The sequence below is a fragment of the Saccoglossus kowalevskii genome, chromosome 20 (genome assembly GCF_978046115.1).
Source record: "Saccoglossus kowalevskii chromosome 20, keSacKowa6.1, whole genome shotgun sequence".
NCBI lineage: Eukaryota > Metazoa > Hemichordata > Enteropneusta > Harrimaniidae > Saccoglossus > Saccoglossus kowalevskii.
This window is the reverse complement of record NC_140660.1, coordinates 6,779,669-6,807,412: the sequence shown is the minus strand read 5'-3', so window position 1 is coordinate 6,807,412 and position 27,744 is coordinate 6,779,669. Positions and strand designations below refer to the sequence as shown.

The 27,744-nt window shown below is 39.7% G+C and overlaps 1 protein-coding gene across 2 annotated transcripts; it reads right to left on the bottom strand.

The window, feature by feature from the left end:
- Positions 1–26,832, bottom strand: LOC100372986 (endoplasmic reticulum aminopeptidase 1-like). Of its 2 annotated transcripts, XM_002738486.4 has the most exons (18): positions 26,704–26,832; positions 18,531–19,197; positions 16,412–16,691; positions 15,660–15,780; positions 15,028–15,182; positions 14,274–14,387; positions 12,962–13,096; positions 11,719–11,850; positions 10,839–11,017; positions 9,512–9,594; positions 8,615–8,798; positions 7,951–8,101; positions 7,084–7,157; positions 5,405–5,509; positions 3,804–3,971; positions 2,826–2,969; positions 1,419–1,491; positions 1–533 (listed from the first exon to the last, which is right to left on the bottom strand). In XM_002738486.4, exons 2-18 carry the CDS (start codon positions 19,178–19,180, stop codon positions 360–362), a joined length of 2,922 nt encoding a protein of 973 aa, XP_002738532.3. In that variant the 5' UTR covers positions 19,181–19,197; positions 26,704–26,832; the 3' UTR covers positions 1–359. The 2 variants fall into 2 exon arrangements, with proteins under 2 accessions (XP_002738532.3, XP_085350468.1); XM_085494342.1 differs by lacking the exon at positions 14,274–14,387.
- Positions 26,833–27,744: the final 912 nt, after the last annotated feature.

Sequence of the window (27,744 nt, the reverse complement as noted above, 5' to 3'; positions counted from 1 at the left end):
TACGACTCACAGATTGGTTTTATTATGTAGGACTGCGTAATAAATATACATAAAAAATATCAAGGAAATAAACAATAATGCAAACAACAATTGGGTGTAAACATTTCAAAACATTCCCAAAATTAAAATTGCAATTTCCAATAACAAACTATTTAATAGAAATACTGAATTGATTACTTCTATAAACAGTCTTGGAAAAGAAGTATTTGCAAAATGCAAAACAGTTGTTAAAAACGATCAAGAATAAATTTCTAAATAATAATACACAAACTATATTAACTAGCCAGTCACTACATCTGCCATCCGAGTCAGATCATCTCAGCCATGTCATTGTATTGGTTCTTTACTTCGACCTGTTACTATGTTTCTATTATGCCAGGTGGTTTATTCAAATCAACTTTTTCGTTCAGCCAATCATTAACCTTTGTACTGTATTTCTGTAACCAATCGATGTTCATCTTTCCGTGTTCAGTCACACGTGATAGCATTTTACGACTGTTGACGTCAGAGTGACTAGTTAAGAAGTCAGACATCTGGAAATGAAGAAAATCATATCTTAAATTTTGTCATCATGACAATCAATTTATGCATCAACTAACTACTCATCACCCGGAGTTATCAATCTGAATGATTAATCAATCCAAGGGAAATAAATACTTTTCAACACACAGCATTTTATTTTATTTAAAAGATGTTGTTGTTTGACATGTATTTACCGAATCCCGATATCACTGAAGTAATATCTGCATTGCCCAAGTGTATATAGTGTAATCCAATCTACCCAAGTGTTATATGTGCCATCCAATTAATTTGTCACCGATGTCTCAACATGTGTCGCCCACCCTCACGTTCGTTTGTCAGTCCGTCTGCCCGCCCATCAATCCATCATCTATTCATCCATCCGCCCGCCCGCCTATCTGTCCGTCGTCCGTCTTTAGTTCAATGAATGTTCAAGTCAAGTCTAACCAGCAAGTCATAAATTAATTTGTGGCCCAACCTTCCGGTTTCTCTGTACATGTAACTTTTTTCTTACTTGGAACGACTCTGATCTAGACTGTTCAAACTTACACCATAGTTGAGTGGAAACAAATTCACACAAAAAAATACTGTCCTGCTGTTGCCATGCCAATGATTGTTTGAGTCACCCAGCGGATTGCCAATCAGCATACCGTTTTTTGTGAATTGTTCTGTGCAGTTAGTCATATTGTTCGTGATATATTTTTGGGGGAGGGGGGGGGGGGGTTCGTCACCTGCGCATGCATCAGATGGCCATAGCGTGTCATTGTTTACAAACAAGCATCTACCCATGAGCCTTTGCGTTTTTAGCGTGTGTTGTTATCGTCGCTTGGGACTCAATTCCCGCGTATGCGCAGGTGACAACCCTCCCGATTTAAGGAGAATATTTCAAATTTGATTACCGTTTGAAGCTGCTCCTGTGACGTAATTGTTCTTGATAATGACGTAATGATCGTATCCATCTCGTCACTGAAGCTGTCATAAACGAAATAATAAAATATGTTAGCGAAATGACTTCTTGTTTACGTTAGAACGCCATATGGCAAAAGTTTTGGACGATTCAAATCCGATTAAAATCCAATGTAGACATAGGCTCAATTTTATTTAATATTTTTTTCAATTATAATATTTTTTTAGTGTCATATTTGTTTACCGGTAGTTATGACTATTATTGTGTGGTTTTACTTGCAGGTTTTTTATCGTATCTTGGTCGCTTTAACTAGTTTTAAGCGACTGAGATAAGATGTAAAACAAAGCTTAAATAACTTAATAAGGCTAGTTAAATCATAAAATAGTCATAACTAAACAAAATGGGATGAAAGAGTCATTATTATTGACATGCTTTAACAAGTTTTCAAGATTATAATAATTTTTCATTAAATAACATTCCTCAAACTATGCACTGCAATGCACATATGTTCAGTAACATGCTCAGTGGTTCAAAAGTTATCTCCCATAATGCATTGCATGTATGTTCAGTAACATACTCAGTGGTTCAAAAGTTATCTCCCATAATGCATTGCATGTATGTGCAGTAACATGCTCAGTGGTTCAAAAGTTTTCTCCCATAATGCATTGCATATATGTGCAGTAACATGCTCAGTGGTTCAAAAGTTATCTCCCATAATGCATTGCATATATGTACAGTAACATGCTCAGTGGTTCAAAAGTTATCTCCCATAATGCATTGCATATATGTGCAGTAACATGCTCAGTGGTTCAAAAGTTATCTCCCATAATGCATTGCCTATATATGTGCACTAACATGCTCAGTGGTTCAAACTTTGAAGTTCTCTCCCATAATGCATTGCATATATGTGCAGTAACATGCTCAGTGGTTCAAAAGTTATCTCCCATAATGCATTGCATGTATGTTCAGTAACATACTCAGTAGAGTGAAATTTGAATTCAACTCAAGCATCCTTTCAAATAAGATAACTATCTTCTAAGCCGTCTATGTATTGTAAACCATTTTCCGACCACTGTGAGATCCCGGATTATGCGAAAAATCGAACTTAAAACATGACAAACAAAGGTCATAGTGATGTCAAAAACACCGCATGGGATTCAACAAATGCGAAAGTAAATTTTAGATATTTTCTCGCTCAATAATGTGCTAAACACATTTGATGATCAAGTAAAGATGTCTAAACGCCATATTCCTCTCTGAAAGATTGACATTTTGACATTGAACTATAAAAAGTTTAAAATCATTTGTTTTTTGCGGCAGATGTTCGATTCACGCTTTTCACGCATTACGCGAGATCTCGTAGTGAACGGAAAATCACATACTATGTAATAAAACCTACAATGCACTTAATTCATGCCAGTTCTTCTTCAAAAAGTTCCAAGCCAAACTCCTCCCGACTTCAACGTTTTCCGCCACAGATGTGATAATGTCTGCTCTATCTTCCAAACGAACGAGAGATGAGTCCATGACATAATCCAAATACCTGGAAACCACATGGACATTAATAATAATCAATAACTTTGATCTCATGGCATTGGGTGTCAATATCATGAGCACTACAATTTTTGGAACGTTAGAAACTTTCTATCGTGCAGTCTTCCACCACATTTTTATAGCGAGGGAGTCGTCACGTGCGCATGCGTCAGATGGCCATAGCGTGTCATTGTTTACAAACAAGCGTCTATCCATGAGCCTTTCGTTTCTAGTATACGCAAAAATGTTTCTAAAAATATAAAATCATTGTCTGTGGCTACTTGGAGCAAAACTAAATGTTGTAAAATTTAGATAAACCATTATATTAATGTTTTATGTTCAATTAAAGCGAGGGAGTCGTCATCAGCACATGTAGTTGTTTACAAATAAACGTCTGAGCGCCCGCTAGCGACAGAGTGCTCCTTTGACATAGAAATGACGTATCTGGTTTGTAATTCTACAATTCTGGTTGTGTAGTTGTTCGTCATCAACGATTCAGTAACATCTCTCAGAAACATAATATTCATAGAGCTTTTGTGTCTCCGGTTTGCGTCATCATCCATCAAGTTCTTCGTCACTAGAGGGCGCAATTTATAGGACAGATACCACACTCAAAACGCTGGGCGAGGGCGCCGCCAGTGTTTGGAGTGTGGACAGATACCGGTGCCTTATTACTCGCTGGATCCCGGCGTCAATTGCAAATAGCAAATATCCTCGGGGCGGACTTTTGGACATTTAATAGCAGCGTGGAACGTCTTGTGACGTAGCTCCGCCCCGAGGATAGGATGGCTAAATGCTCCATGACATTTGGGGCGGGAACCAGCCCAGCAGTATTATCGCCTACCTTTCTAGAACGACACTGTCCGCTGAGCAAGCCATGGATCTGATTATGATATTTCTTTTAGTATACGTAGATGCACGTCTGTACTTGTCCCATAACATTTCCCATTCGTACTCGTCTCCATATCTCACACCGGCACAGTACACAGCATGACGCATATTTGGGTCCACTCTGCCGGAAATGACGACATGAATATCAGTGAAATGAGACACGTGAAATATTACACGTGATTTTCCCGTTAGCACACAGTAATTTTATAATTATACACATGTTGCGTAAAATAAATACATGTTATTAAACTACCTTATAGAATAAGTAATGTTTAGCCATGCACAAGCCAAGTGAATGCTTATTCCATCGAGTCGCCCATAACATGTGCATGGTTATATTACCCTGTAGAACTCAATGATTAACATGTATGTAGTTAACATGTCAAGGACTGCTTATTTTTGATTGAATGAAGATGCCGAATTGTACGAGTTGCGGATATCGAGTCACGAAAACTTCGAGTTGTAAAAATGACCATGAACGTCCACAATTAGTAACTCGAACTTTAATTAACAGTTACTCACATAACGAGTTACGGGCAACATAGACTTTTTGTGTTTTGTTTAAGAAAAATACTAGTATATGTTGCTCGTAACTCGAAGTTCTGTTGACTGGTAATTGAACATCGACTTACAATTCGGGCGTGGTTTCCCAAAAATTACGTGGGCGTGGTCGTTTTCTTAACTCGATGTTCGTAAACGATGTTCGTAACTCGATGTTCGTAACTCGCTTTCCGTAACTCGAACATTTTAGCATCTTGTTTCTGCTTGACCAAAACTCAAATATTCAGTGAAATACACGCCATTTGACATTTGACCTGACTAGTCAGTTCATTTATAGATTTTAAAATTATGAAAAACGCTGCACGCATTTTTTTTTTAAATAAAGTATTATCAGGGGGAAATTCTTCTCCTCTGGGTTCTCCACACGTGTCAGGGGGGAATCTCGTCTCGTCTCTCTATCGCGCCCCCTTGAGGTACGGGACCGGGAATGTCACTTAAGCTTTACAGTCAAATAAGACACACACAACGAAATACGTTTCAACTTTCGTATTTAGTCAGTCAGTCGAGTACTCTTTAAGACACAGCGCCCTGGGGAAAAAATCCCCAAGACTCTCGCAAGGCTGACCCAAGACTAGCCCAAGACTGCGTCTAGATTGCCCCAAGACTCTCTCTAGACTGCGTCTCTCCTCGTGTACTCGCAAAGACCAACTAAAAACTCTTTAATCACTTTCAAAACCTTAACCAATTACAAAGAAGTATTAAGACTCTAAGGCGTGGCCTTCAATCATACAGCCAGTCACACTAAGTACTGAACACGTCATATCTTTTGATTAATCGTTCACTACATTAATAACTACGAATACCAAACTGTCAGAAATAGTAGTCAGAATAGCGACGGTTATATCGTAATTAGTTCCAATCACTGAGCCAAGTTCCGTCCATAACCTCACATGGGCCGAAACGATGACAGACATAACACAGCCATTAGCTAGTAATCAGCTAATTAAGTCAGTCAACAGATACGCAAAAACAATTTCATCATAGTATACTCACTTTTCATCCAGGGTCATATATTTATAAAACAATTCTGTCATCTTTTTGACCACGTTTTCATGTCCATATATCACACAAATTTCTAAGATGGCTTTCCGCAGAAGTCTGCAAGAAACGGTGCATAATATGTCAAGAGTTTGAAAAAAATACACATTCTTTAGAGCGCCAGAATACACCTTTTTATGAATAGCGCCATCTAGCGAGAATCACATCAGATGGCGTAAATGGATAACACGAAAGCCGTTCAAAGCCTCAATATCGTTTTGATCTGTCTTCCTCCATCGATGAAGATGTTTTCGAGAGATGTGACTTGATGAAGAACGACTCCACAACACGCGCAGTTGTTGATTTGAATGACATAGCCTTCACCATGTACGCCGCCATTTTGACGTCACAGAAGCACCCCTGTCACTAGAGAGCGTGACTTAGGCAAACGATGTACTACAAGAACAGAACAATCTATTGGAATTATGAATAGCCTAAATCCTCGGGGGCGGAGCTACGTCACAGACCTTCCACGTTGCTAAGACGCGCACCACTGTACCATGCATTTCTATGGGCTCTGTGCGCGCTGCTGTGGAACGCCGGTCGAGCCGGTGAAAATTCGAGAAAACAACACAAACTCAACTTTGAAGTAATCCCGAACAACCAAATTTATATATGTTACACACGTAGGGCTAATCTTGTTACACTGTTCAGGGGAGTCTCAACAATCATCCCAAAGTACTGTTTTCTGCGAGTTTTGGGCCTTTGTTTTCACCGCCGCGGGTTGCCAGGCGGTGAAAATGCCCGGATGTCCGCCCGCGAGGATAGAAGAAAACATTGTAGAGTCTTCCGGAAGTAGAAATGTATAGAAATCATGAATACCAACGCCTTTGAAGAATAAGGGATGAACCATTTGAAATCATGGGGATGACCAGAAGATTTGATTAAAAAAACCAAACACAGGAAGAAAGAAACGCAAGCAAATTGTTGCAGGGGAAATATATTGGCACATTCTCGAGAAATAAAAATGTATAAATATGACAACGCGAAGGAAAAATTGGCAATGTTCATTCCCTGTTCTACATTAGATCACCAGCGGCGATCTAGTAGTGTGGGTGTCCATGTTGGTAATAAACTGAATCGTTTCTTGCAATGCACTGAAATGGGCTGAGCATATGTTACACATTTACAAACTGCCATTTTTTATTTTTTACGCAAAATGACCGATAATTCGACAAATTTGATCAAATCACAGAATAACACAACCTACAGTATCACATAAAAGGATAGTACTTTCATGCAAACTTTTAACTGAATCAGGCAACATTTTAGTGAGGAATCAGCATGGACTTGTATAAAAGTGAAATGACCACCATTCGGCCATGTTTGTTCGAATCTCAAAAATATCAAACAAAAAGAAAAATCTGTAACTACCCCATTATGCATGGTCATAATACTAAGTGTAAATGAAATCATCCCGTTCATCTCTGAGGAGTTTAAGTTTAAGTATCAGAATTTACCAAAATGGCTGCCTGTCAGCCATACTTGATCAAATAGTAATGAGAATTGACGTGTATAGTATGTAAGTCATCGTACAAGGCATATGTGTTAAGTTTGAGTGTGATCGGTCAAAGCATTTCGATTCCGACTTTGTCTAATACATGCAAAATCTCCCATTATGCAATCTAACATACTTATTGGTGTGGGACCCCGAGTCAGTCATTCCTAGTGACTCCAAACTTCCGTTCAATCGTTGAAGCACAAATTTCTGAAAACAAAATATAGCAAGATAAAATTTAGAAAAGAAATGAATTGTTACATCGATGGGTATATTGTCATGGTAACCCTGGTGGTAACCCTCAGCGATTAGTATTTTTAGAACGTCACACGTCACGTGAAAGAGGTCGAACAAGGAGAACGTTTGCGGACGAAAAGGACATTTTCAACTCCAACTTTGTTACTTTGTTGTATTTTTTTGTGATTTGTTTTGAAAATCACAAGAATCACAAGTTTAGTACTTGAACAAAACTACTGAAAATTTATATCAATGTTCATCAGATACAAATACGTCTGGTTCTATTTTTCAATTGTTTGTCCGAATCGAACATTCATGAATAATTAATAACGTGACGTAATGTTTTGTGACGTCAATTGAAAGAAACGCTATTCAAAATGGCTGCCATTTTGGGGATTTTTACAAATGTAACTCTTTTGGATACTATTTCAAGTCTACTTGACACAACGAATAAGTGATATCACCATTAACTCTCGTGCACTAAATTTGTGTACGGGCGAACTTTTTGGTGTGCAAATTCGCAAATATGTGTGTAATTTTCTACAATTTCTTTGTTTGTTGTCTTTTGATTTGTTTATGATGACGAAATTTGACTTTTGCGTTCAAAAGTTTACGACGAGTTACAGTGCAGTCACCATGGTAACTGTCAAAAAGCAGGTTACGGTTTAGAAATTTCAAAGGTTTGAAATTTAACTTCACCCACTTGCTTGCTTTCTTTCTTTCACATGAGTAAATTATGCAAATACATGTAAATGTTCTAACATACATTAAACAAGACATGGTTATTTCCGCTTCCTGTCAACATTTCACCAATATATCGAAATTTTGCAATAGCAGTCATGATGGGAACGTACTCCATTTCTCTATCCAGATATAGAGATAGGTTGAGCGCCCTCTCGTGTCCTACATATCCAGCTCTGTAAGAATAATAAACAAATACTACCATTTGAACGTTTATCTCGATATTCAGTAGGTAATAAATGTTTGTTAAAATTTCACTATTTAAAGAGAGCTGCTCGACGCGCCGCGCATGTGCGACATATTGATAAACTTTGATTTTCCCACAATCCAATGCGTTCTTCTAATTAAATCACAAATACAAGTTTTGACCTGGGCGTGACTTGCACTAATTATTGTCCGTGACTCCCAGTGACTCGTTCGATACATTTGGATCACTAAAGCTTTAAAGCTTGGTACCGTCTCAGTTTGTACTTGCTGATCTGCGCAAGAGTCAAGTCGCCATCTTTGTTTATATGAGACCCATACATCGCGCATGAATGGCGCGATGACCACTGCCCTTTAAATATCTCAAAATTACACTAGTTATTTTAGAATCTTTTTTAACTCTGCTGCACTTTCTTTTTATTATTTTCTCGACTATGCCTTCTGCACTGTTCATTGTTCTAAACCTCGAACACAGCCCGACCCACCTTGCTAGTGTGAATATGTCATCTATGATACTAGCTCTGTCCGACGACATCAGTGTGTTATGATTACTTTTCATTTGTTCTATTATCGCATTCCATCCTGCATCGTCATAGTTCACACGGTAAAAGCCGCTCATGTTGACATTTCCCTTGTACCAAGTCGATCCTTGTTCAATGTCCAGAAAATCTGTTTGACAGAAAAATACACCATTCTTATAAGTCGCGCCCTCTAATGACAGAACGCTACGTTGATGTCAAGTGGCGTGGGCGCGTGCAGAGCATTGTTGCTCAAATCGACCAAGTTTCGTCATCTAGAATATAGTGAAATATCTAAAAACAAGCTCCATCAGTGGACGACCACCGATCAAATCTATATTTATTTTTACAACTTTCGAAACACCCATTTATAACGTAGAAGCGATTCCACACTAGAGGGCGATATTAAGTTTGTCCGAGTATATCAGCAACATCTTGTTCGTCCTCGTTCTAGGCGTGTAATAATAACTAAACTCGGGTAAGTGTTCTAATGGAAGTACTGCGAAATTAAAATAATTGTGATGTAGATTAGCTTGGTGTAAATTTGCATATGAACGAAAAGATAATTGAACTGATGAAACCATAGATGCAAATCGCCGCCGAGATCTCGTTGAGAGCGAAAGCGCCAAACGACGTGTTTTTACTGCTCAAATATTGTTCCATTCCCTCTGACGTGTGTGTCCATTGTTCAGGTGATCTGCCATGTTATTTGCGCATGCACATGGGCGCGATGGCAGAATGTAACTGACAAAAGACAAAACTAAATCTCACATAATGCTGTGTTCAGACTAAAAGCTAAAATCAGGAACGCGCAAAATCCCCAAAACATGCTATAAGCAGATAATTTAAATACTAGTAACTCACCCTTCTTTGTATTCAACCACATTCTGCTGATGTTATCAGGATCGGATGACGTCACAAGTGTCAATGGAATCTTCCATGTATAGCTGAAATATAAATGATGTCTTCCGCTTAAAATGTGCCTTCCAATAAATACCGCCCTCTAGCGACGAGTTACTTTTATGAGGTGAATGGCTGAAATGATTTGTTATATTGTATTTTCGCGGGATTTATTCTGGCCAATATAACATCAGAACATTTTCAAATGTTCCTTTGATGCCTATTGTGTCTTGAATCCATAAGAATTATATCCAATAAATGCCTGGCGCCATTGCGCATGCGCTTGTTGGCTCGCTGATTGGGTCCAACTGCCATTGACATTTGTAAACATTTATAAAAAAAACACATACAAAAACAGCACAAGAGAACTGGTTGGTGGACGCAGTAGTAAATATCATTCGTCTGTTCGTCGCTGGCAGGTATAATGGAAATACGTCACGCTTGCATATATAATCAGTACACCAGTGATATGATTGGTCACACAGCCCAGTGCACTTATCCGGAACTACTTTCAGGTTTATCGTCTGCGTTTTTGTGATTCAATGCACTCCGACACGGAAAATGTCTATTATTCAACTAAATTGTGTTGGTGTACCTCGTTTTGCACAATATGTTGCACATTTACCCAATTTTCAATTATGTGACATCGTAATAACAATGTTGAGTATTAGAGGGCGCTCTGGGTGTATTATGTGAAATGTGTCGTAGTATGAGCATGAGCGTAGTGCTGGAAATATATGCCAAGATCTCGCTGTGAGTCAGAGATTTATGAAACAGTATTTTAACTTTAGAATGTATTTTTTTCTCGTGCCTACCGTTCCTTTAAAGCGGAGGAGTCGTCACCTGGGAGGAGGTGAGGGAGGGGGAGATGCCGGTCGCCCACTTCATGCAAAATTTCGTGCCGCCGCCTATGGGGATGAAGTTGTTGCACGATTCTCAAACAGCGCGCTATGACGTTTGGCTTTGACGTGAGCGTGCTTTGAAATAACGCGCGTAACGGTCATTATATTCAAGACAGAATCTCATTTGCATACGACCTTCTCGCTGGCTGATTTAGTGAGATAGGAAACAACTCTCACTGTCTTTTCGTCCTCAACGAGATTTCGGCAGCCATTTCCGTCTAAGACTAACATTAGATTAGTATTCAATAAACATCCCAAATAAACACAAATAAATCTACAAAACTCATCCCAGAATGAAAATTTCATACACCACGTTACATTCTGTTACCAAATTTTGCCAATTTTCGCCAAAAAATAACAATCACAGTTTTTTACCATATAACACTTACTCGAACGGTGATGCGTTATTTGAAGATAGTTCGCCATCGGGATAAATCAAAAATCGTTCCTGGGTAGCAGTTATGGTGTCATCGTTTCGTGACAGCGTCACCACGGGGTACCCCATCTGTAATGTCCATGTGTCCATCACATCCTTCACTATCACTTTATCTTCGCCATTTTCACCGCTCTAAAATAGAGAAACGAACATGAGTGAAAGATGCTAATTTCTTCCCAGTCATAGTTGTACATCTATGCGCCATTGGCTAATTACATCGTCACGTGACATTTCGCCTACTACATCTTCAACCAAAAAATAAAAATAAAACTACCTTACTCGATGTTAATGACCTCATCTGTGTTAATGACCTTATCTGTGTTAATGAACTTATCTGTGTTAATTACCTTATCGATGTTAATGTTTATACCCGTGTAATGGCCATATATGTGTTACTGGTCTTACCTGTGCCAGTGGCCTTACCTGCGTTAATGACATTATCTGTGTTAATGACCTCATCAGTGTTCATGACCTTATCTGTATTAATGCCCATACCCGTGTAATGGCCATATATGTGTTACTGGTCTTACCTGTGCCAGTGGCCTTACCTGCGTTAATGACATTATCTGTGTTAATGACCTCATCAGTGTTCATGACCTTATCTGTATTAATGCCCATACCCGTGTAATGGCCATATATGTGTTACTGGTCTTACCTGTGCCAGTGGCCTTACCTGCGTTAATGACATTATCTGTGTTAATGACCTCATCAGTGTTCATAACCTTATCTGTATTAATGCCCATACCCGTGTAATGGCCATATATGTGTTACTGAGCTTATCTGTACCAATGACCTTTCCTGCGTTATTGACCTTATACGTGTTAATGGCCTACCTTCGTGAAAGCTGACCACAGATTGTCGTTTTTCGCATTGCTATACGCATACGCTGATAGATAATCTTGTAAACCATTTCGAAAAGCATCGTACCCTAGAAAGTCCATCGCCATTCTTATTATGGCCGCTCCCTGTTAATTAAATCACAGCAGGAAACTCATTCATCTACTTCTGAAACGTTCAGGTTTGTTAGCGCCATATTGGATTTGGCGCGCCATATTTGATTTGGGCCAGCATAATTGATTTGGAACGCCATATTTGATTTTGACCGCCATATTTGATTTGAACCGCCATATTTGATTTGGACCACCATATTTGATTTGGAGCGCCATATTCGATTCGCAGCGCCATATTAGATTTGAATTTGAATCAACTCGAATCGTGTATAACAATTTTCTTTCCTATTGTCCCTATGTGTGATGAGGCATTTCTTATACTTTTTGCTTGTTTGCGTAAACCAGAATAATGCTGTGATGTACTGAGACTATGGCGTAAGTTACCATTTGCATATTAATATTGATACATTGTATGGAACATCTCGCGTGGACTTTGCCTCAGTTCCAGCCCTAGGAGATGCTATTTTTTTTATATCAGTTAACCGAACTTCGAATTACGGAAAATATAAACGTTTAAGGGCGATAGGCTTCGCGCGAGATATATGGGTCTCATATAAATAAAGATGGCGACCTTGACTAATCATACTCGCTGCAGCCCAACGTGTACAAACTGAGACGTTACCAAGCTTTAAGTAGGTAATTTTTAGGTGATTGGAAGGTATCGAAAGAGTCACCGGCGATATTCAGTGCAAGTCGCACCCAGGTCAAACCTCATACTTGTGATTTCCATTTGAAGAACGCATTGGATTGTGGGGAAATCAATGTTTATCAACACAAAAGTCGCACGAGCGCAGCGCGACGACAACCGCGCTTTAAACGAAACAAAAATTCAGCATCTCTGGATCTGTAGTCGTTCACCAATAATGATTATGTTTTGAGAGACTTTATTATATTCTAGATGATAGACGACCACACAACCAATCACGGTTGTCGAGTTAAACGACACATTACACTACATATACGTCATTACATTACATATACGTCAAGTTTTCTGCTAAAAAAGAGTGCGATTTATAAGAATACTGTATTGTATGTGCGCTTCTACCATTAGTCACGGGAAGTGCATGTGAAGTCACGATTTGACGTCATGAAAACGATTTTTCGCCAGAGGGCGCGAGTGAATTACCTTAAGATATGATATCTTGTCAAATAGTTTCTTTATATCCGCTGGATTGTTGACAGGTAAAGAGACCGGATGTGAGTGGTGCAATGCGTCCAGTGTCATTGCTTGTTGCGTCACTCCATAAACAAACTGCTCCATCTGTAATTAAATGACAATATTCTGTTTCATTGACTATAGATGACAATGGCCGCCAAAATCTCGCTGATAGCGAGAGCGTGACGAGACTTGTTTTTACCTGGAAATAATGTTATATTCTCCCTTGTCATTTAGTCTACTTCTTTTTAATGTGTGCAAAGGTGGTATTGTTAAAGTGGACGCAATGACAAGGGGGAAATAAAACGCTATTTGTGGTTCAAAACCAAGTCACGATATCTCATCTGTCTCGCACTCTACGAGATTTGCTTGTAAGCTCAATCTAGATATCGCGAACATTAATATTTTAGTTATTAATTTCGGAGTTGTTGTCAGTATATTCAATGTTAACGATAACGCCGATAGCCAAAAATGTCAATGCGTAAATTATGTTAATTAGTGTCAATCTACTTCCGGACATGGTCGGCAATGACCAATCAGTGTTAGTTTTACTCTGGTTCATGTTTTACTGCGTTTTTGTATTAGTCGCACTTCTATGCCAAATAGTTTAGTCATTTGGGAAATAAACGCTTTACAGGTTTGCGTAGTTAGCGCCTCGTTATCAAAAGACCTAACCCTTGTCTGTATTTCTGTCTTCGCTGGTTCCCGGCGTCCTTTGCGAATGGCAGGTAGGACGCAGGTAACTAGTAATCGCCATATTGTTCCATTTGGGCCGGTTTTCCGGCCGGAAGACACGTGACTGAGTGACGTAATTTGAAAACTTTCCAAGTTCCGTTCTGCGTAAACGTGTCTGTAATACTACAATAAAGCCATGCTCATACATACTGTCTGCTTAGATTTACAGATTTGATATGTTCTATGCAAATTTATAACAAAAGAAACAGTTTTTTTTATTCGCCCAACTTTCGAAAGTAAAAGGAAACCCCTGAACGGCCACGAGCGTAAGCGCTGACGTCAGGTAACTAAGGGAAATGGAACAAGCAACGAGAAAGTGGTGTACTAATCAGAATGCCGGAACCGTTACTAGTTACCGGCCTCTTGTGGCTTGGTACGCCATGACACTTGAGGCGGGAACCAGCCAATATTTCTGTCATGCTATTCACATATATTAACCCGGTGCAATGACGTAGCTTCAGACAAGTATCCAATTGACTAGCGAGCCCCGCGTCATGTGGTAGAGTTTAACCAATCAGTGCTCGTACCGATGATTCACGTGACTCACCATTCTCCACTCTGGATTGATATGATCGGTGCCAATGTACTCAACATAAGTTGCAAAGCCCTCATTCAACCATAGGTCGTTCCACCATTTCATTGTCACCAAATTACCAAACCACTGAACGGAGAAATATATAATTTTTTAATTTGGTAAATACAATTCGATGAACGACAAGGAAATGAGTCAGTCAGTCAATCGGTGAGACAGTCGATGAGTCAGTCAGTCAATCAGATAGACAGTCAGTCAGTCAATTGGTGAGTCAGTCAATCGGTGAGACAGTCGGTGAGACAATTGGTGGGACAGTCGGTCAGTCAGTCAGTCAATCAATCGGTGAGTCAGTCAGTCAGTCAGTCAGTCAGTCAGTCAATCTTTGAGACAGTCGGTAAGTCAGTCAGTCAGTCTATCAGTGAGACAGTCGGTGAGTCAGTCAGTCAATCGGTGAAACACTCAGTGAGTCAGTCAGTCAGTCAGTCAATTGGTGAGATAGTCGGTGAGTCAGTCATTCAATTGGTGAGTCCGTCGGTTATTCAGTCAGTCAATCTGTGAGACAGTTGGTGAGTGAGTGAGTCAGTCAGTCATTCGGTGAGGCAATCAGTCAATCGGTGAGTCAGTCAGTCAGTCAGTCAATCGGTGTAACAGTCTGTGAGTCAGTCAGTCAGTCAGTCAGTCAGTCAGTCAATCGGTGTGACAGTCGGTGAGTCAGTCAATCAATCGTCCAGTCAGTCAGTCAATCAATCTGTTCCCAAAATTGTCATACCTGGTGAGCTATTTCATGTGCAATAGCAGCAGTTACATCTTGTAGTACGGTAACTGGTGTATTCTGGGAATCATACAGTATACTACTTTCCTGGTAACTGATCAGTCCCCAACTTTCCATACCAGCATCGTTGTACTGTGGAATGGCTATCATGTCTGAACGACAAAGAAAAATAACGTATTCTGTAAAAGCATTTTATTTCACTGACATTTACTTTCACGAATTTGTCAAGGAAACAATGAGTTATATTGTTATTTTGCATGTTCACATAGATTTAATTTAGCGGGTTTCACTTATCCGCGAAAATAGCGAAATTAAAATCCAGTGAATAATTAATACATTTACAGTGTATTAACTGCAAGTTAAGTTATTATCTATGGTCGTATGGTTACACAAATTTAGATTTAAATTCTAAATCCATAATCTGACTTACCAAATATCGCTCTGCACAAGGCGAAGGCGAGTTCACGTCAGTTACTTGAAATGCAGATTGGCACTTGAATTTGGATACGAAACCCATTTTCGGCAATGAATACGATATTTATTCATTTTCCGCAACGAATACGAAACCTGCCCATTTTCGGCAATGAATACGAAACTTACCCATTTTCGGCAATGGATACGGAACTTACCCATTTTCGGCAATGGATACGGAACTTTAAAAAATGATTCGTAAAATGACAAACACTCAGTTGCAGTGGATAGAGCATGGTCAGCCATGTTGATTTTGTCAGGCGTGGTGTAAACTTTGACCTATAGTGAAAATAACATGGTGTATAGGCGGCTTTATTCGCATATGTCCGTTCAAGGGTCAATTCGAAGTATGTTAAAGCGGGAGGGTCGTCACGTGCGCATGCACGGGAATTGAGTTCCAAGCGACGAAACGCAAAGGCTCATGGGTAGATGCTTGTTTGTAAACAACATCACGCTATGGCCATCTGACGCATGCGCAGGTGACGACTCCCCAGCTTTAAATTGTTGGTGTGCATTTACAGGCAAGTTGAATACTATAGTTTGACAAAACGAAAAGTATCTGCGTCATTTTTTTTTTCATTTTCGGTGAGAAACTATATTAGGAACCGCGCTCTCTGTCATATTATGTTTAAATCTGAGAGGTTACCAAGCTTTAATTTTATATTATATTTTGGTGTTTGGAAGAGATCGAAAGAGTCGACGGCGGTAATTGGTGCAAGTGGCGCCCAGGACAAAACTCGTACTTGTGATTTTATTAGACAAGCGCATTGGATTGTGGGAGAATCAATATTTATCAACACAAATATCGCACATGCGCGGCGCGACGGCTATGCATTCGAAAATAATGAATAACAGATTACGTACATACTAGTACATTATTTACTATTTTTTGCACAGAAATATAAACTACCTGAATACGTGATGCACTGTAACCTTCCACGTACTGAAAGTCACACACGGTCAAGGCCACCAAATATGTACTCATCTTCACCGTCGTCTTGAACGTGTCCAACATCATCCCTGTGTCGCCGTACTTGGCGCTCTCACCGTCCAGCGGCATATTGGACATCGATATGTGGTCCTTGTCACGAACGATAGAAATAGTAAACTCGGCTTTCATGTCCGGCTCGTCAAAACACGGAAATACTTGACGCGCGAACGTGGGTTCCAGGTACGTGGTTGCTATGGTGCTGTGAGGTAGAAAGAAGATGTGTAATTATGTTATTTTCCGAGTGTTATTCTTTTTTTATAGATGTATTCCTCAGAATTTTCCGGGTATGTCTACATAATTCGTCTAATAAGCATTGTACCTCGTCTAACGTCTCAGACATTCTTGTATGTATATGTTTTATATCAACGCAATTCGCAGGCTAAATACAGCGCATTCTAAAACATTCTAAAGAAAGTTCTTAAATACGCATTCGCGTTTTTTTTTTAGTTTACGACAAAAATACGTGTTTTCGTCCGAATTTCATATATAATTAAACGCAGTGAATGTTTTGTTTCGCTTCAATGTAAACACTTGTAAACACACACAGTGGCGATAAATCCAAACTGCGTCCCTAATTAAAGCGGAGAAGTCGTCATCTGCGCACGCGCTGTAATTGAGTCCCAAGCGACGATAACAACACATACTAAAAACGCAAAGGCTCACGGACAGACGCGTGTTTGTAAACAGCGACACACTATGGCCATCTGTCGCATGTGCAGGTGATGTAAAATGCATCATCATATTCCTATGTATATGTTTGAATAAATTAAGAATGCAAATCCCGAACTTCTGCAACCATCGACTGATTCTGGATTCTCAAGCACGCCGCCAACGGCAAGTATGTTTGAACCCAACATGTTTATTCAAATCATGATTATCCATCTATCGTTTATTGAAACGCAAGAAAGTGTAAACCGAGTTAGTTTTATTTAAATTGTGGTAACAAACCCGCCTTCTTCACTGAAAAACGATGAGCAATCTGTCTTTTTATTCAAAATAACGAACACGTAAACCAAACACTTGTGTTCAAATCACGACGAGCCATCCACCTTTTTATTCAAAAGATTAATAACAAATCAAATGTTCAAACCGTTAAAATCAATGTGCCCCTTTCGTTCAATCGAAACTTAGCGCGGTATTATTAGAACAAAATAGCTTTGTAGTGGGGCTGACAGGCCATGTAATTTTTGTACAGTCAATCCCACGTTTACGGTGCTCTATTTAATGACGTCAGCATATTTTAATTCAAAATTTGTTTCGCCACAAGCTTGCTCACTAGCCTAATATGCACTAAGATGATGCCATTTCCCGTCCTGCATTGCATTATTATAAAAAAATAAAAATGGCGATCAGGACCCACTGAAACGGACACAATCTTCCAGTTGGCCACTATGATTACTGTTTCAACATACTAAAAAATCAACAACTCCTTTCCACTGACTTTTTTTGCTAAATTTCAGACTTTTGGAAAAATCAAAACACCCTTATTTTAAAAAAAAACGGGGAGGATTTTTATTTGATATGTTTGGCTCAGGTGGGACAAATCTTACACTAACAGAATAATTTCTTGTTGTCATCTCCTCCGGTTTGCTATGAACAGCTGCCATTCTATTGAAAAAATATCCCCTTTTGGTTTTCCCGGACATGCGAATTGAAAAATTATACACCTTTGTCCGCGAAATACAGAACGTACAAGTGTATTCTCGACCAGTCAAGTGATGGCCGCTCATGCAATATAGTATTTATCGGTAAATTAGAGCTTGACCATTAGAAAATCAGTAAGTGGCATGATGGAATTTGAAAACAAAATCTACAGCAAAAAACCATATTTATAAAAACCCATACATACAAACAGAAAAGATAGCCCATTTTGCAACCTACAAAACGTAGGTCAAAACAAGTTGAAGGAAACAATTTTTACAGCAGTTCTACCCCAGAGTCTCATTTACTGACTGTTGTTTTCAAATCACGCGTGATCTCGCAATGCACCGCACATGAACAAAATGGCGTATGTGATGATGTACTTGGACTAACCTACCTGTCTTCGCCATTGGCATGTTTGTACTTGGTGGAGTAGAAACCCACGAAATCGTTCGCTAAATTTCTGTGAAATTCGATGTGTATATTATACGTCATGCCCTTGAGAAGCGTCTCTTCAACTCCAATGTAAAGCATCTCTAAAGTTCCATTCAATGAAGTCTCGCGTATCGGTATAGTTTCGTCACGTGATCCTAAAATGACCGGCGTCCTCGTCAACGTTAGTCCTTTCACGTGGAGAAACACGGAGGGCGTACTTTTGACTACTTTCACGCCAATGTCTACACTTCCCTCATAATAGCCAGACTTAATATCGGGCACAAGGAACAACTTGTAAGTCTCGGGCAGCACGTCACGTGGCAACCGTAAACTGGAGTGCGCGAACGCGTCTTTGGTGTTCTGATTTACGGGTAATGCAAGCGCAAGGATCATAACAACGATGACGATGAGGACTCCCAGACACGCGGCTGCTTGAATGCGGCGAACATTGCCTGATTGACTATTTTTGGATCCAGGTGAGTCCAATGGCTGGTACCCACCATGCGATGACGTCAGCTTAGAAGACTCTGCGTCATCGTCGAAATCCTCGAACCAATCATCTTGCTCCGTTTGCTGATACTTGTACCTCTGATTCCACATAAAGCTCCTCATTGTTTACTTGTCCTTGCCTGTAAAAGACAATCAATGTTTAGATTATAGAGCCCTCTACAGACACAATTTTATAGACGACTTTCCCGGAAGTCAAAGATACGGTGTTTCACATGCACGCGCATGCCGTTTTGGGGTGTAATGTTTTGGGGGGAAATTTCTCTTCTGGTCTCTGTATCTCATCTGCTTGAGGTACCGGACCGGGAAAGTCACCTAAGCTTTACAGTCAAATAGATGCACACAACGAAACACGTTTCAATAGCTAGTCTTTAGCAACGTCGAGAACGCCTCAAGGCGAACTGCCCGGACTGAGCAAGACTATCGCGCCCCGTGGAGCTCTAAGTACTGGACACTTCATATCTTTTGATTAATCGTTCACTATATTAATAACTGCAAATACAAACTGTGAGAAATAGTAGTCAGAATAGCGACGGTTATATCGTAATTAGTTCCAAATCACTGAGTCAAGTTCCGTCCAGGACCTCGCATGAGTCAAAATGATGACAGATATAACACAGAAACTCACTAGTAATCTGCTAAATACTTAGTAAGTCGGTCAACAGACAATCAGCAAACTGACATGTTTTTTTTTTTTAGCCCGACAAAGCAGAAGTATTTTTGCACTCCAGTCTTGCTAATTCCGGGAAAGTCGTCTATTAACCCCTCCCTATACTTCTTGATCAACAAACAGTTATTTATTTTTTGAAATTTGATTTCCGTGTTGAAAAGTTCAGACAACTGATACATTTAAAGAGAGTACTCAGTTGGCCCAACTTCAAGTTCTCCAATGTTAAAGGGCGATGGTCGTCGAGCAGCGCGTGCTCAAATTTCATGTTAACAAACACTGTATTATACACGCACTCTATATGTCTCATATCGAAGGTATGGGACGCGGCGAGGCGAGACAACCACCGCCCTTTTAATAATACATTATTCCTTTAAATCGCACCCTCTAGTGTCAAAGCGCTTATATGACGTCGGTAGCAATGTCCCAGGCTATGCCAAGCATATATCTCTTCCACCACGCAATCTTATGCTTGTCGTTGATTGGCTGATGCGTCACAGCGGTACTACTTTCAAAGACGCTCACCAAAACATTGCCATGCAAGTGTTCGATTTTCGAACCCGACGAATGTGTATTGTTGTTTACAGATTTTGGCTGTTTTTAGGACGATTTAGTCGTTAATACTACGAAGTGCTTTCGTTTGTTTATAATTCTTCGCCTGGTAATCGACAGGGCCGTCAGTTTGATTAACCGAGTAACACCTTAGTAACCGTTATTCCGCGATGAAATTATTTTCTTTTGTAAATTATAACTATTTCACCGTTTTCAGTATGTTTACGAAAAAAACATTATCAGCTATCGATAACAAATTTCAAAACTTGTTTAAAGTGTAACAAAATTGGGCCAATTGACTTTTTTGTGTGCAAAATTTATTTATAAACAACATTATGAAAAAAAATCAAGTGAAAAGGGTATATAAATTGGGTAAACAGTCAATGATATTCCAAAACCGGGCCACGCCCCCCTCTCCCGTCATCTTCGAGTTTTTTCGGCATTACGAGTGTTGCCGAAATGGCGCCACCAACGGGACCATAAAGCAGGAGATTGCTAGCAGACAAGATTGTTAACCATTTTCCATACGCAAGCGTTTAGTAAACCAGCATACAGTACAGTTCTCGCGAAAGCTTTGGCCTTTGTGGCATCATTGTCGCCTACGCATGGCTTCATTGTCGCCCCAGCATCGCATCATTGTGGCATCAGCTTCGCGTCATTGAAAATTGAAGCTGTGCTCGCCTCGCTTATTTTGTGGCATCATCGTGGCCTCAGGTTCGCAGTCTCATGGCATCAACATGGCATCAGCTTCAAAGTATTGTGACATGAGTATGACCTCATTATTTTCACACAGTAAAGGAAAACACATGTAAAGAAGTTCGATATATAATCGATTTGAAATTCAAGGCGGTAAGGGGAATAAAATAATAAAATAAAATAATCAAGAGTAAAGTGACATTTTACTAAAAAGATATCTTGTTGAATTATTTTAGTGTTGCGAGTATTGGGCACCAACAACTTTGTAAAGTAAATTACAATCGGCAAGGTGACGAGTGTCGTATTGGCTGCAAGGAAAATTGTGATAAATTTAAATCACACGATGCAATCGTCGTTCGGATACAACAAAATTTGCTATATACGAAATGAAACTGTTCTTGTTATAAAATTACCTTTTTTTCACACATTTTATTTGCTGGTAAGAGAACCGATCCCATGCCCGGACTATTAATACATGCAAAACCCACGTACGCTGCCTGGTGCGTCGGCGTTGTCGCCAGTCATCTTGATACAAAGTTCCAAAACAAGTGCGTACATTCCCACCTATGATTGGATGGTTGTGAAGGCGTCGGTCTCTGGTAAAATTTGACATCCAATTTTCAAAATTAAGTCACGATCAGCATGGACGTATTTGGTGACCAGCCGATGAACAATTTGAAAATTATGATTCACACGGAAGTCCTTCGATACTGAAAATCGTCGACCCCAGCCTAGTCTGGTTTATCTTATTTCCCAACTCACAAAACTGATTTGTATCTCAGCCCTGTTTTTTTCTTCTTTTTTTGAACTGAGGTCAAATCCCATCCGTTTGTCAAAACATGGAGCTCCATGGTCAAAATATGCCGATGTTTTTTCAGTGAATAATTGTGAAGCCTGTCACAGCGCAAAAACACTTAGTGAATCGACGCCGGAGATTGGATGGTACGACGACCCTTCAATTTGCATCAAATATGCTTTGTTACAACATCATTGATTGGATGAGAGTCACCTGATCGGGGCACGACCTGGGTGACATAACCATATTTGTCCGTATTATCGACAGAACTTTGCGAGAGAACCACACCCACATTTTCATCCATTTTTAGCGCGGAAGTTGCCAACAAATGTCGAAAAACTCATGAATTTTATGGATTCGACTAAAATAAAGCTAGCGATTGGCAAGACTGGTTAATAATATATCCCCCGATGCTCTTCGATTTTTCCATCGATTTCAAGGCGACTATTCCACTGCAATAACTCTACGCACTGTTGTAGTTTCGAGAGGTAAAAAAAAATATAATAGTACTTGTTTCATTATTTGGTTTTACAGCAAATTACGGAACATGATCCCGGTGAATTGCTATAAATAAATGCTGATTGTGTTGAATGGCGGACGTCGGGACCGTTTGGAGAAACCAACGGGGATCGATATTCCAAACAAATTATTCGGACACGGTCGGTGGACCTTTCAAACAAATGAAATTATTAACGAAAGACGAGATTTTTCTAGATATATACGAACATATATATACCAAATATATGCAAAATTGACAAATACACAAAGACGTGTAATATTATGCTTTTATGGTCCTTTGGCTTGTCTTCTCCTTGGGGGGGGGGGAACAACAATAATTCGAATTTACGGCATCAGTGGACCAAAGCCGTCAAGAACACCAGGAAATATTGGAATGGACCTTCTCCTCATAACGTTATCTGCAGTGCCCGAATCATTTATCAGTACGTATCATTTACGCCCGAATCATTTATCAGTACAATTTCATTTGTTTCGATCTTGCAGTTGTAGGTATTCGCGTCCTACCGGACGCACACAAATTTACATTTTAGAGTGCAGATTTTCTAACATTATTGATACATTGTTCAGGTGGAGTTTAATAAAAATAACAACGTTAAGATTTTCGGTCACGATGTTCAAACTCTGTGCCTGTGCCTTAACCGGGTGCCTGAATCGTCATGGTCATTTTGGGGAGGTATCACCCACATCGCGTATTTTCTCGCAGGTTCAAACCTGTATGGGCCACTTTGTCCCTGGCACTCTAAAACAAAATCGTAACATCTCTCGTTGTCATCATATTCCTCGATCTCATAACTCTCGTCAGACGATGATAAGATAGATTCCGTGTCGCTTTCCGAGCACTGCATGCGTATAGCGGTCATTGTGAAACGATGACAAGTTCCCCCCGTGACGTCACAAATCACCCTTGCATGCTAATTAGGTTCTCAGCTGAAGCCTCGTTCTGAGTCGGCCAAGAAATTGGACGTGGGCGTTTCCTTATCCAGAACATTATTATTGATCGTTTATTTAATTTATGTACATTTTTCACTTGTTTTTTTTCATAATGTTGTTTATAAATAAAGTTTGCACACAAAGAAAGTCAATTGTCCCAATTCAGAAGAAATCAACACGAGAGCCCTCTAATAACCAAAATACGCGAATGATATGCGTAGTAAAAGTCTTGTGGTGTTTCACCACAAAATGGCGGTGTGTGGTGGCAAAGATACTTTCGGTGATCTAACCGCAAGGAACTCTGGGAAGGAGAATGCGTCGATAGACTACTTTCCCCATTGCCGCTGCAGGTCGGCGTCTTCTACACCGATCTGACGCATATCGCGCAAGGTGTGTCGGGAGTTTGTTCGAAAATTCGAACGTTTCGAAGTCAGTCGTCGATTGCTACGTATTTTACGGATATATTAATTGAGGGGCCTGTTTACTAAATAATGATAAATAAAACTTAGAAATATACACGGAAATTGATATTGCTTGTTACAATTAAAATTGTTTGTAATCACATATTTTAGTGAAATATTGTTTATAGAGTGAAATATTATTGTCATACATAATTCAATCTTTGAAACAGCAGAAACTAACACATAATAACGATAATCAAATTTGGGTTTGAAGTTCGAAAGTAGTTGCGTTATTTCCGGTTTCAACTAGTTCAAAAATAGTAAGCAAATAACACCGAATAAACGGCAAGGTAAAGACTATGTCTAATTATAGTAAATACGTACTGCGTGCGTGACTCGAACCGGCGCTCGCGTACGGCACCTAATCGCCTAGCTTCACGCCACTACACGTCTTCCCCTCGGCCACCGGGCATCCCCATTAAAGGATGCTTAATAACCGAGCTTATTACGTGCAGAGAACGTGAAACCCGTCCACGCGATACGCGCCACACAGCATGGCCAGAATGCGGCAAAGGCCTTCAGATCTGGCTGTAGTAGGATGGTGAAAGTAACGGTACAGCATTTTAACAGTGAATAAGTACTGAGAAATAATTTTTAAACTCATAGTTGCTGTCGACATAGGAAGTAAAGTAAGCAAATAACACCGAATAAACGGCAAGGTAAAGACTATGTCTAATTATAGTAAATACGTACTGCGTGCGTGACTCGAACCGGCGCTCGCGTACGGCACCTAATCGCCTAGCTTCACGCCACTACACGTCTTCCCCTCGGCCACCGGGCATCCCCATTAAAGGATGCTTAATAACCGAGCTTATTACGTGCAGAGAACGTGAAACCCGTCCACGCGATACGCGCCACACAGCATGGCCAGAATGCGGCAAAGGCCTTCAGATCTGGCTGTAGTAGGATGGTGAAAGTAACGGTACAGCATTTTAACAGTGAATAAGTACTGAGAAATAATTTTTAAACTCATAGTTGCTGTCGACATAGGAAGTAAAGTAAGCAAATAACACCGAATAAACGGCAAGGTAAAGACTATGTCTAATTATAGTAAATACGTACTGCGTGCGTGACTCGAACCGGCGCTCGCGTACGGCACCTAATCGCCTAGCTTCACGCCACTACACGTCTTCCCCTCGGCCACCGGGCATCCCCATTAAAGGATGCTTAATAACCGAGCTTATTACGTGCAGAGAACGTGAAACCCGTCCACGCGATACGCGCCACACAGCATGGCCAGAATGCGGCAAAGGCCTTCAGATCTGGCTGTAGTAGGATGGTGAAAGTAACGGTACAGCATTTTAACAGTGAATAAGTACTGAGAAATAATTTTTAAACTCATAGTTGCTGTCGACAAAAATAGAACGTCCTTGAGCGCAATAAAATCACGTGTAGAACTCCATCCGAACCAGACTCTAGCTGCGTAAACTTATTGCAATTTGCGCGATTTGGGCTCAGTTTGTTCTTACAAGTTTTCTAAGTTTCATTTATCATTATTTAGTAAACAAGTCTATGAAACGATTTAATATATCCGTAAATACGTGGCAATCGCCGATTGACTTCGAAACGTTCGAAATTTCGAACAAACTCCCGGCACACCTTGCGCGATATGCGTCAGATCGGTGTAGAAGACGCCGACCAGCAGCGTCAATGCACAGGTCTGTGCTGGAACAGTGCTTCCTGTGACGACTCAACGCTACTTTCCCGGAAGTCGAAAATACTGCATTACGCATGCACGCAACGTTTGGGGTGTAACGTAAACTTGCACACGTGATATTGTGCTTCTGGGTGTACCAATTGACGTCACAAAAACAAGATTCTTTTATATCGACTATCAGCAAACTGACATTTCTGTATTTTCAGCCCGACGGAAAAGTAGTCCATGTCGTTAAAATCGACCATTGTGTTTAGTTGTGTAGACGATCGCCATTTACAATTTTCTCTAAAAAACATACAATAATAATTATTGTACGACCACATATCAAAACGGAAGTGGTGAGACTGGGGGGAGGGGGATACGCCAGCTATGTCACATGTAAGTGTACTGATAGTAGATAGAAGGGAATCTTTATTTTGAAGAACATTTAATAGTTAAGGTCGTGTTTACTGTTTGATTTAAAAAACTAATTCTTCAAAGATATACGAACAATATGATTCAGAACCAGTAATTGGTTATATATAAAAATTCGACGTATTTCAATATTAAAGCGCGGTGGTCGTCGCGCAGCGCGTGTTCAAATTTCATGTAAACAAACAATGTATTTTACACGCGCTGTATACGTCGCTATGAGTCCCATATCGAACACGACGCGACACGACGACTACCGCCCTTTAACGCGATCATTGTACAAACGATTTCCAATCATGCATTTTCAACAATTTGACCTCTGAACCTTCGCCTTTCCTCTATATATTCCTGTTCAAAATCCCTTCATTTCTTCTGAAATGTTAACAAAATATTAGGAATTGTTAACCAAAATCTACTACAATTATCGTTTTTTTATCCGGGTCGTGCAAAATTAAGGCTGGAATCAAAATTCTACCTGTCAGTAGTCACGTGCCTTTTGTATATGCAGATTAGTGAAATCGTCACGTGATATAAACATGCACGCGGATTATTATTATTTTATTTTTAGAAATTTTAAAAATAATTTCATCGTGGACGGTTATTCAGCTACAGCTTTTCCAATAATTCTCCAATTTACGAAAAAAAAATACATGTTTAAGTCCAAGTGCACCTGATCGTTACAATCACGTGAGAGTCATGAGTAACACTGAACGTGCACACTGACACCGCGATCGAAAATATAAAAAAGGCCGCTCAACGGAATGTACAGAAAAATAACCTATATATTCAACTCCTATCATTGAAAACAACAACATTTTTTCGGTCCCATAGTATTTTAGAAAGTGATCTATATCGGACGATATTTTTCAGTGAATATTTGAAAAGTGGTAGATTTTTTTCACCGGCCGACACAACCTTTATATATGGCGTTTTACTCACCTGTGACTGCACGATACACTGGAATCGCTCTTCTTGTTTCTAGTAAAGTGTCCGAGAAAGATACGAAAAAAAAATCACAGAACAAAATAAAATATCCTTGAATATGTCCTCGTCATGTTATCAATGCTCATGCGCGCGGATTTAAAAAGACCCAGTAAATATAACAACGCTTATTATTATCATGTATATTCCTGTAAGTAACAACAAATTTGATTGGTTAACACTTTTAGTGCACAGCACTGGACGAACACTTCCATACAGTAGGCGATGGCGCCCTAGGAACTGAATGAAATGACATTTTCGGGTAATTGCATTAAAATATGCCGGATTTGCGTTATAAAAGTGTAGTCTTTTTAAGGTTACCAAGGTATTTCTTTATACAATAAATGACTAACTTTATAAACTGGTTAGGTGTTTTGTGTTTTATGGTTGTTAGACACGACAATTTCAAATCCGTTGAAGCCAGAAATATAATTGAAATATTCACCCGGAAACAAGAGAAACGGAGATGTTAGGAAATCTCCTTTCAGATTAGAAGTCAACTTAACCTCTGTTAAACCAGGTAGCACAACAGCCCCATAGACAAAATATAAAACACCGTGTCACGTAAACACATGTTAACGTGCTTTATGCGTAATTGACTCACAAAAATCCACGCACCGCAAAATTTAGCCGCGGCGATACGTATAGTTTCCGCAGCTAACAACATCAATTTTCATATATATCATAGTTGCGTGAATTTCCGTGTCCCGTTGAGTGTTCCTGTGCAAAAAGAATGAAGATACCGTGGCAGGTAAACACATGTTAAAGTGGAAAATAATGATGTACACCAGTAGCTCCACGTGCACAGAGAAAAGCCACGTTTAAATAAAACGAAACCAGACACAGCAAAGAAATGGTTGATGACACGTTGAACCGAATGGGCATATAAATGTACTTGTAACAAAAACGTTCAAATCATATCCTGGAAGTGATTAGTTAAGGTAGCGAGAAGGGAAATTTTCACTTTTTTCTTGATTTTTCAAAAATTGATAAAACGGT

Bases quoted from the DNA above. Each gene is read 5' to 3' on its own strand.
- LOC100372986 (XM_002738486.4), bottom strand. From the start codon at position 19,180: ATGAGGAGCTTTATGTGGAATCAGAGGTACAAGTATCAGCAAACGGAG. The intron at 11,018-11,718 runs GTAGGCCATTAA...TCTCTATTTTAG, and splicing joins TGTGGTCAGCTTTCACGAAG to AGCGGTGAAAATGGCGAAGA. The intron at 9,595-10,838 runs GTAAGTGTTATA...TTTATATTTCAG, and splicing joins AATAACGCATCACCGTTCGA to CTATACATGGAAGATTCCAT.